At 35.4% G+C, this 11,633-nt stretch overlaps 1 protein-coding gene across 1 annotated transcript in view; it reads right to left on the reverse strand.

The window, feature by feature from the left end:
- Nucleotides 1-1,058: 1,058 nt before the first annotated feature.
- Nucleotides 1,059-11,633, reverse strand: part of LOC107658846 (adiponectin receptor protein 2-like) — a 55,432-nt gene continuing 44,857 nt past the window's right edge. Inside the window, exons 3-8 of the mRNA XM_016447514.1 lie at nt 8,486-8,644; nt 6,522-6,693; nt 5,562-5,748; nt 2,745-2,932; nt 2,385-2,578; nt 1,059-2,286 (exon numbers count right to left, since the gene is read on the reverse strand). Of these exons, the coding sequence (XP_016303000.1) occupies nt 2,158-2,286; nt 2,385-2,578; nt 2,745-2,932; nt 5,562-5,748; nt 6,522-6,693; nt 8,486-8,644 (1,029 nt within the window). The 3' untranslated portion in view covers nt 1,059-2,157. The remainder of the gene's footprint in view (nt 2,287-2,384; nt 2,579-2,744; nt 2,933-5,561; nt 5,749-6,521; nt 6,694-8,485; nt 8,645-11,633) is intronic.

The following is an 11,633-nucleotide window of genomic DNA, read 5'->3' on the forward strand; positions in this document are numbered from 1 at the left end:
TAGTAATCTATTATAATCGTGAATTAAATGTTGCAACCGATTTAAAACTTGAACCTGGGGCACGTTCAAGCTCAAACCGGTGTGCACCGTTTTGCTACGGTTTCCGGTTTGAACGACATGTTTCCTGGAAACGGTGTGCAACGGGGTTTGAGATACGTTTTCTCTTGTTGGGTGGGTGTGTCAAACATGTCAGCCCAATCAGCAGCAGCATGTATATAAACCACGAGGTATTAAAGAGACAGCTGGCACAATGTAATTAACATCAAAATAAATTCACAAGAGCAAGTATATTGTTTGCACATGTTTATTTACATTAAAGGCAAAATAACTAAAATAATAAGAGCACAAGTATAGATCTGGAACTTCTTTAAGTCTGTCTAAATATCATTTAGTAATTGCAATGTCTTCTATTGTGTGCTAAATACTGATTAATGTTACATAAAAATACTATACATATTTATATATTTTGCTATTGTATTATGGAGTGACACGTTAATAAACTTTTCTATACCCCTCTGATTATATAATGGTAAATATTACAATATCATAGCACAACAGTGATCAGCAATGATAAGCCTAATACTCACAATAAAAATAATAAAGTCATATAGATCATAACAGTCTTGGAGGTAAGAAGTGGATTATCCTTCACCTGAAATGTTTGTCTTTTCATCCTGAAATGCGAGGCAAATGTTGGATCACAATAATTAGGAACCACAGTTTCCACAAATCCCTTAATTTGATTGGGATGTTCTCTTTTATTCTGGACGGCAAGGGTAGTGACTGTACCATCGAGCGTATTTTGCAGTATTAAACACGTATTTATACCGATTTCATCAGGCTCCGAAAATTCTTCAAAAAGAACACAAAGAATGGCCTTCTCAGCTGCCATAGTTGCAACTCTTGCGTCATCAGAACATGGTGTTCAACGCATCACCGGTTCCGTTTAAAAAACGTTTCGCACCGTTTTTGTCGGGGCTGAACGCAGCCTTGGTGTGCAAAAATGAACCTCAGTAGCAAGTAAAGAAAAACAAACCACAACAGTCATGAAAGTTAAATTTTTTAATTTGTTTATTTTAAAATAAAAATAAATAATGCATGTAAAAATCTCTGAGAAAACAAACATTGCTCATGTTTAAATGTGGAATATTACAGCTTGTTGTAATGTTTCCATGAAAACTCTTTAATAAATTATGTCACGTACAGATGGTGAACACAGAACATTACACAACAAATGCATCCTTGCACTGCTTCGAGTATGATTTTGTGTACTTTGAAACGGCAAGTCTTTCATCGATTCTTTTTTTTTTTCCAAACCAGGTTGAGTCAACATTCACAAAGATGAATAAAACGAGAACAGAGAGAGAAAGAGAGAAATAATCAGAAGATGGAAAACTGGCCTTCTGTGTGGAAGGAAACGGCACTGACAGCGATATGAAGGCTTGCGGAGTACGCGAGTGCTAAATCCTGGCGGCTTCATCGTGTGCAGGGCGTCCCACTGGCCTACAGGTGCGTTTTTAGCTCTTAACAGCTGTGCTTAGGGTGACAGAACACCGAGGCGTCTGGTTGGCCGCTTCCGACTCGAGACCACATGGGTCTCTTTCCCACGTTCTCTCTTTTACCTCCGTTAAACCATATAATGATATAATGATGTATTTTTTAAAAAACATGTTATAACTTTATATTCGTACAAATCTATATAACCCAAATTTTAGAAATCTTATTTACATGAAAAAAGTTTAAAATGGCTAACTGCCCACCCCAAGAAACGGTCACACATTTGCAATTTTTTTTTGTTTGTTTTTGTTTACCGCTTTTTCTTGTACAAAGAAAAAACAGCAATAGACCATCAAACAGCAATAGACCAAGCCAACAAACTCTTCTTTCTCAATGTATGATCTTAGGAAACAAACTTCCATCCTCAACCTGTGTCCACCTTATCCCATGATGCATTTTATTTAAGGGGGCAAAACCGAGAACAAACCAAAAACGTAAAGAGAAAAATAATACGAAAAATAAAGGTGGGTATCTTTGTCGTTCAGTGCTGTCCTCTTAGGTTTACCCCTCATGGGCAGGAGGAACACTTGCTGGCGGCAAAGGTAAGAGGAACGTTGTCTCCCTCTAGTGGTGCGTTTCAAGCACCGCAGGACACGGGGCTCACACGCCACCCTCCTCCGCACAGCCTCCGCCAGCTGTGTAACGAAACTCCTGCAGGTTGGAAACACCATGGAAGTGCACAAAAGCACCTGCTACCACCAGGATATGGAACAGCTGATGGGAGTGGAACTGCAAAATAATGACAAGGTACGGATTAGACTTGAAATGTATTGAGAGGCTAGCATGGATTGTGAACTCAGTGTATGAATTCCAGGACGTCGACTCACCCAGATGTCACACTTGCCAGGGAAGAATCTCTCTGGGATGCGTGCAGCGTACAGGCAGGCTCCGGTGATGTACAGGACGGCCATGAGGAACAGCCAGCCCATCTGACCCATGGTGGTGGCCCTCAGGAAGCCCTCAGTGATCATAAAGTGCAGCGTGGGGACGACTCCACTGAGGCCCAGACCCACAAACACACCTGAGACACAGAAGACAGGACAGGTACTCATTTAACTATTTATAATGCACTATTAGACATTTCTAGACTTGTTAAGCACCAAGCGCAAGCAGAGATTTATGACCCACCACTGGCACGTGGCACAACGCCACACATTTGTCCTGAACAGAGTGAGACCGTGTCTTACCAGCCCTGACTCCACGGTACTGTGGTGTGGCGAAGAAATCACACTGCGAGACGGTGATGGCAGCGATCCCCAGGATACATACCACTATCAGGTATATGAAACAGGGCTGAGGGGAGCAGTAGAAAGAGTAATACAGCCACGGTACAAAACTGCCCATGATCAGGAACGCAATGCCCGAGTAGTCTAACCTGTGATAGAAAGGAATGAGAGAAAGGAAGTTAAGAATTAAAAAAAAAAAAAAATCATTTTAAATATACCCAAATTTAATTATTTAAATTAAAAACTATCAATTTCAATAAAAATAATTTATTAATTAAAAAAATAATTCACTCAAATTTACTTTAATTAAAAAAAATTAAACATTTTTAAATATACCAATCTTAGAGCGCAATTTAATGAAATTTCAAAAATGTTTAGCAGCTATCTTGACTTTATTAACTTTTGTTAAATAATTATTTCACAGAATTAATCTTGCTTAATGTTTACATATAGATTATTTTTAAAGTTAAAATAAATATTGTTTAGCAGCTATCTTGACTTTATTAACTTTTGTTAAATAATTTCACAGAATTAATCTGGTTTAATGTTTACATATAGATTATTTTTAAAGTTAAAATAAATAGATTAACATTATATTATATATTAACATAATACACATTAACAGATGGTTTGGACTAAAAAAAGAACTATATCTACTAAGTAACATTAACCAAGATTAATATATGCCATAAAGTGATCCTAGTGCATCAAATATTAAAGTACTGAATCTTATAATAAAGTGTCACCCACAGGTTAAAATTCCCTAATAGTTGGGAATACTATCCACCTTATTTTGCAACGTGGAAATAAGCTATTTTCTGTGAATGTGCGAGACTTCAGATTTATTAGCCACTATAGGTAAATAACTAGAAGAATAACAAAGTGCAGTAAATGGTAAAACTATTTGTGCTATAAACCAGTGTGTTTATAATTGCAATAATACATTAAAATAATATAAGAAATACCAGTTAGTAATATCAAGTAGCATAAGCTGTTTTATACAGCTAAAAAAACTGGAAGCCTTGCACATTCAAGTTACAAATGGCCTTTCAATAAAAATAAAAGTATATATACAGTGAGTGTTGCAGGTGCTTACTTTGAGAAAACACGGGACACCCCCTCCGAGTGGCAGTAGACTGTGTGAAAGAGCCAGGAGAAGGACAGGCAGAGAATGGCCCCCAGGAAGAATGCGCCGATGACAATCTTCTCTTGGAACGGGGCCACAAACGACATATTGGGCCTGAACATGTACACAATGCCCAGACAAAGAAAGAACAGGCAGCCTGTAGACACAAGGGAAATACTGGTTACACGTATGTGTGTGTTAGAGTTCAATCTCAATACTCATATAAACGCTAATCATCATTTAGTCAGTTATACATAGGCCCTTGCTCTCTACAGGTCAATGCGATAAATCAATAAATGTACAAAGAGTAGAATCGAAATCAAACTGAACTCAAAGCACATCAGAAAGCTTAGTGGTTACTAGTAGATCAACATCAAACATCTGTTTTGTCCATTATGGCTCAGTCACTCCACGAGTCCAAAGGTGTAGAAGATCAATAGCTGCACATTACGATCTCACCTCACGATCAATACCATTACCTAGACCCACAGTCTATTATGTTTAGCATGACCTTATACCTCTTATACCTTATAGCCTCTACAGTCAATGTTATGTGAAGAATTACTACATTTCTCCACTAGGTGGCAGTACAGCATGCAGAAAATAAACGTTTAATGTTCTGATGTAGTTCTTTTGTTTCTATTTAATTTAAATCATTTAATTTAAATTTAATATTTATATTTTATTATATACATTTATATTTGTGTATTTCTATTTATTATACATTAATTTTTTATTGTGTATTATATATATATATATATATATATAATTGTTTAAACGTGGGATATATAATTGGTGGGAGTAGTTTTTCTTATTTAATCGAAATGTAATTATTTTTTTACTTAATATTTAATTTTTAATTTTATAGAATTCAAATTTTAGAAGTAACATAAATAAAAAATTAAAAACTATCAATTTCAATAAAAATAATTTATTAATTAAAAAAATAATTCACTCAAATTTACTTTAATTAAAAAAAATTAAACATTTTTAAATATACCAATCTTAGAGCGCAATTTAATGAAATTTCAAAAATGTTTAGCAGCTATCTTGACTTTATTAACTTTTGTTAAATAATTTCACAGAATTAATCTGGTTTAATGTTTACATATAGATTATTTTTAAAGTTAAAATAAATAGATTAACATTATATTATATATTAACATAATACACATTAACAGATGGTTTGGACTAAAAAAAGAACTATATCTACTAAGTAACATTAACCAAGATTAATATATGCCATAAAGTGATCCTAGTGCATCAAATATTAAAGTACTGAATCTTATAATAAAGTGTCACCCACAGGTTAAAATTCCCTAATAGTTGGGAATACTATCCACCTTATTTTGCAACGTGGAAATAAGCTATTTTCTGTGAATGTGCGAGACTTCAGATTTATTAGCCACTATAGGTAAATAACTAGAAGAATAACAAAGTGCAGTAAATGGTAAAACTATTTGTGCTATAAACCAGTGTGTTTATAATTGCAATAATACATTAAAATAATATAAGAAATACCAGTTAGTAATATCAAGTAGCATAAGCTGTTTTATACAGCTAAAAAAACTGGAAGCCTTGCACATTCAAGTTACAAATGGCCTTTCAATAAAAATAAAAGTATATATACAGTGAGTGTTGCAGGTGCTTACTTTGAGAAAACACGGGACACCCCCTCCGAGTGGCAGTAGACTGTGTGAAAGAGCCAGGAGAAGGACAGGCAGAGAATGGCCCCCAGGAAGAATGCGCCGATGACAATCTTCTCTTGGAACGGGGCCACAAACGACATATTGGGCCTGAACATGTACACAATGCCCAGACAAAGAAAGAACAGGCAGCCTGTAGACACAAGGGAAATACTGGTTACACGTATGTGTGTGTTAGAGTTCAATCTCAATACTCATATAAACGCTAATCATCATTTAGTCAGTTATACATAGGCCCTTGCTCTCTACAGGTCAATGCGATAAATCAATAAATGTACAAAGAGTAGAATCGAAATCAAACTGAACTCAAAGCACATCAGAAAGCTTAGTGGTTACTAGTAGATCAACATCAAACATCTGTTTTGTCCATTATGGCTCAGTCACTCCACGAGTCCAAAGGTGTAGAAGATCAATAGCTGCACATTACGATCTCACCTCACGATCAATACCATTACCTAGACCCACAGTCTATTATGTTTAGCATGACCTTATACCTCTTATACCTTATAGCCTCTACAGTCAATGTTATGTGAAGAATTACTACATTTCTCCACTAGGTGGCAGTACAGCATGCAGAAAATAAACGTTTAATGTTCTGATGTAGTTCTTTTGTTTCTATTTAATTTAAATCATTTAATTTAAATTTAATATTTATATTTTATTATATACATTTATATTTGTGTATTTCTATTTATTATACATTAATTTTTTATTGTGTATTATATATATATATATATATATATAATTGTTTAAACGTGGGAGTAGTTTTTCTTATTTAATCGAAATGTAATTATTTTTTTACTTAATATTTAATTTAAATATATATAGAATTCAAATTTTAGAAGTAAAATAAATAAATACATGTTTTAACACGTTGTGAATGTTTTGTGTGTAAGTGCGTTTTACCTAAAAGATGTGTCCAAATGTTGCCTGTTTCTGTATGGATTCTGAAGATGCTCTTGAAACATGCTCTGAAGGAGGGCATGGGCGGCCGGTGCCCATGCAACAGGAAATCATTATCCTTCAGCCAATCGGGGAGGACATCATGTGGAATGACACGCCATCTGCCCTCCCACATCTAAGACACCATATTAAAAAAATCACTGTAAGATCTCAAAAGCAACCCTGCAGTTTTGAAAAGATGACATATCTGGCCACTCTTTGACATATCATTACGCCAAGCTCAGGTCAGCATTACAAGCTGGCATGAGAAAAGCCCTCTCATTTGACTTCAGAAAGTAATTACACAGTCCATCCGTGTATGTGAGAGGAGTTGAGAGCAAGAAATAAGTATTATAGTAATTATGAGTTAAGGCACAGGCAAAAATTACACATACAGAGAGCCAGAAATAATTCTAAGGCTCAAAACATGCTCTACAGAAGTATGTTAGAGCAAAGCTTGTGTATTATTGCATGTACAAGTATACACTGCATTTTCAGCACAGCAGCACAAGTCGACTAATGTCAAGGTCAAGCAAGAACCTGTGAATCCAGCAAAGCAAGTTGAAATTTATAGCAAGCCACCTGAATAAAAACAAGTGCAGTTTAATGGAATAGTTGACCAAAAAAATGAAAATTTGCTGAAAATGTACTCATCTGTTGAAACAGATTTGAAGAAATTTAGCATTACATTACTTGCTCACCAGATAATCTTCTGCAGTGAATGGCTTTACTTGTGTATTATTGTGATGTTTTTATCAGCTGTTTGGACTCTGATTCTGACGGCACCCATTCACTGCCGAGGATCCATCCATTGGTGAGCAAGTGATGTAATGCTACATTTCTCCAATTCTGTTCAATGAAAAAACTAACTCATCCTGGGTGGCCACCCTCAACTACAGAGTCTAGTTAGGGCCAAAGAACACCTTGAGTACAACATTTTCATATGCACAATTGTGTTAACTGTTCCTTTCATAAGATTGAAAAAAAATAAAATAAATAATAATAATATATAACTGAATCTGGATTTTTTTTTCTTGTGTGGTTTTCTTAAAACTAGGTTGTCTGGTTTCTCTTTACCAGCTGTGGTAACACTGCTGGGAAGAAGCTTCGCAGTTTCTTAGCAGCATTCTGCCAAATCATGCTGATGAAAACCACTCCCGTGCAATCATACCAGTCACAGGCGTGACCACAGGATTACACCTATAAGTACAGCACATGCAGTGACTACAGCCGAGGGCAAAGAGGCCATGACTGTGCCGTATCTGCTGACAGAACAGCTCCTAGCTCTGTGTATCTGGACGTACTTTTAAATAAATAAAACAAATGAAACTAGGTCAGGTTGTTTGATCGACTCCATGACATGCCTTTCGGTCATCTGTCAGGATGTGCGTTTTAAAATCTTCTTAGATGTGTTCCTTTCAAGATTCTGTACCTGAGTGCTGACATTGAATGGCACTGATTGGATCTTGCACTGTGTTTGCTCTTCGACACAGAGAGCTTTGGCTTCTTCCCCAGAGGGGGAGAGAGGAGAGGAAGGAAAGAGCCATTAAAGCAGAAGGGGCTCAAAAAGCAAACTAAACTTGAGCTGGTTTATAGGTCTCAGCATTGCAGCGCATGTTACAAAGGACAGCTTTCAGTTCCTGTTCCTCTGCATATGGCAGACTCCCAAAACAAGATTGAGATGAGAGGCTGCTGGAGCCAGGAGATGGGCGTCTGGTTTGGCAGGGATGTTTTCCGTATTGGTGGACTGTGGCGTGTTCGTGTAAAAGCAGCTGTGAGCACTTGGCTCGGGTCAGGTGTGCTGATGTCATGCTTTTAATCTCACCGTATGACCTTCGACATATAAACTCAATGATAATGCACATCTGTGTTTACGGAGCTGTGAAACAAATGTGTGTGCGCGTGAGAGATGAACTTGAGAGTCTGACCTTGTGCACAAACTCCTCCATCCTCTCCATGGCATGGTGTGCCTGTAGCAGAAGGCCTTCATCAGAGCTCTTATCCTCTTCTTCCTCCTCGTCATCTTCCTCTTCTCTTTTTGTCGTTTCCTCCTCCTTTTCATGTACCACCCTCCTCGCAAAGAGACACTGAAAACAAACACAAATTCGTCAGGTTTCAGCATAATCTGGCACAGTGAATATATTATTTCTAACTTTCATCTATGCATTTTTTTGTTTGTAAAATCTATTTATATCTAATCGTGTGTTTGCATATTTTAGAGAGAGAGAGACAGATCGATATAGTTTGTTAAATATATATTATATATAAAAGAGTGAGAATTTTGTATGTAGAATATAATATATAAAAAATTATATGTGGAGAGAGGGAGATTGTAAAAATAATATATATAAATATTATATACAAAAAATATTTTTATTAGTATTATAAATACAATGAAATAAGTTTGTTTTATATTTATTATTTGTTACATTTTATAAAAAGTTAAAGATGCATCTCTATAAATATTGCAAAAAAAAAGAAAATAAATGTAGGTAAACTCAATGGACGACTAGTTAACCATCCTGACCCAAACACCCAGTCAACCGGGACATCACAAACTCCTAGCCCATGTAAAAGGTCATTCAAGTACTCTCTCTAATACACACACTCAATTGAATTAATACTGCATTGATTGGTATGACCTTGCTTATGGCATGTTCTCAGCGCTTTTGTGTGTTGGAAGCAAAACCCTGCTGACTCGCTCCAATTTATCTCTTTGCGCACAGCGTGTGCTTATACCAACAATCAGCGCTGTGTGTGGGGGGGCATAAAGATCGTCCCCAAGAGGCTTATATATGCTCATCTATCAAATATATAATGTTGAACACACTAGGGTGTGTGCAAACATCACTAACACAAACTAATAACAGTATCAGGGTGAACTCTCTCGCTCTCTCAGGTACTGCCACTGCTCAGATATATAAACACACACACACACACACACACACACACACACACACACACACACACAGGCTTTCCCAAAGCAGCCTGCATTGAATAAATATCAAGTCGGCTTTGTCTTGTTGCAAATCTGTGGCAAACTGCTGGACAAACAGATAAGACAGAAGGAGAAAGGAGGTGTTGTTTAGTAGTACAGGTTAACAAGCCTCTCTTAAGCAGATCAGACTTGGCCAGTGGGACAATCAGTGTCTCAGTGATCAGTGTTGACATGGCATTAGCGTGGTACTAATTCCCTAGCAGCTTTGAGAATACATATCCCCCTCCTCTTTCCTCAGGCTGATACGGAGAAACACACACAGCTGGAGATTGTCCTCAACAGAATAAAGTATGACTGGAGCAGAGGCACGAATGTAGGTGACCTTGAAGGCCCTGAGCTGGAGCGCCAGCGTCACTTCCAGTGGACAGCCAGCAGGGGTCCTACTGCAGTATGTTCAGTGCCATTCTGACAGTGTAACCACACACAGACAACAGAAGACAAGATTCAACAGCGAACGCATCTAAACCACATTTCTTTTACTCTGTAATTAGGTGCAGTCAGTCAATAAAATCAGAAACAGACGCTTGCGTTCTTGCACCTACTTTTTGCTTCAGCCCGGCAGCGCTTTAAGGCAGGTCCATAAATAGACACTTCAGTGGTTTCTAAACTTATTCAGCCTTGAGTCTAGCTATTCAACATCACCAGATTAGCAGAATGATGAACTACATTTTTGCATCAAATAAGGCAATTCTTCACACAGGCCTTGTAAAATGGATGAATGGATCAAATGTGATATTTACCAATTAAAATAATAATATATACACACAATAAAACTTAAGACAGTAACAAAAAAGTAGAAAAATATATTAATAACATTAATATTTGTAACACTAATATATTGTTAATTTTATATATCAAAATTATATAATTTTTTTATATATTTAAATACAATATTGAATAACAATATTATTAATAATAATAATAATATTGTTAATTTAAAAAATCATCATACAATTATCGGAATCATTTTAATTATAAAAATTTATGAAATATTCCCTTTTCACTTTTGGTATAAAATAGGTTTAGTCTAATTTAATTTAAATAGTCGAATAAAAACCTATTTAAAATAGGTTTAGTCTAAAAAAAAGAAATAAAAAAATAATAGCAATTGTTATTGTTAAAATTAATTGACTACTTTAATGGCGCTACTTTAATTCATGGCGCCAGAGAGGACACCATTAGACTTTGGGCTCATATTTTAGAGAAGCTTAAAGGTTTAACTTGAATTAAGGAGATTCACCCCCCTCCCAAATACACACTTTCTGGTCTCAAGTTTTTTCTGTTTGTATGTCAAGATTTTTGTATGGGTATATATATTTTTTTTTTTACATACTTTTATGTACATGTATAGTCTTTGTACTTTGTATATTTTGGAGTATATTAGGTTTTAAATATTGTTTTGAATATTTCTGTCATTCACTCTTCAGTTTAACTGATTCGTTTTAACCATTTCTATATATACACACACACACACATATACATATACATATATATATACATATATATATATACACACACACACACACACACAAAATTTATGAAATATTCCCTTTTCACTTTTGGTATAAAATAGGTTTAGTCTAATTTAATTTAAATAGTCGAATAAAAACCTATTTAAAATAGGTTTAGTCTAAAAAAAAGAAATAAAAAAATAATAGCAATTGTTATTGTTAAAATTAATTGACTACTTTAATGGCGCTACTTTAATTCATGGCGCCAGAGAGGACACCATTAGACTTTGGGCTCATATTTTAGAGAAGCTTAAAGGTTTAACTTGAATTGAGATTCACCCCCCTCCCAAATACACACTTTCTGGTCTCAGGTTTTTTCTGTTTGTATGTCAAGATTTTTGTATGGGTATATATATATTTTTTTTTTACATACTTTTATGTACATGTATAGTCTTTGTACTTTGTATATTTTGGAGTATATTAGGTTTTAAATATTGTTTTGAATATTTCTGTCATTCACTCTTCAGTTTAACTGATTCGTTTTAACCATTTCTATATATACACACACACACACATATACATATACATATATATATACATATATATATATACACACACACACACACA

The sequence above is a fragment of the Sinocyclocheilus anshuiensis genome, unplaced genomic scaffold, assembly GCF_001515605.1.
Source record: "Sinocyclocheilus anshuiensis isolate Anshui unplaced genomic scaffold, SAMN03320099.WGS_v1.1 scaffold283, whole genome shotgun sequence".
Lineage (NCBI taxonomy): Eukaryota > Metazoa > Chordata > Actinopteri > Cypriniformes > Cyprinidae > Sinocyclocheilus > Sinocyclocheilus anshuiensis.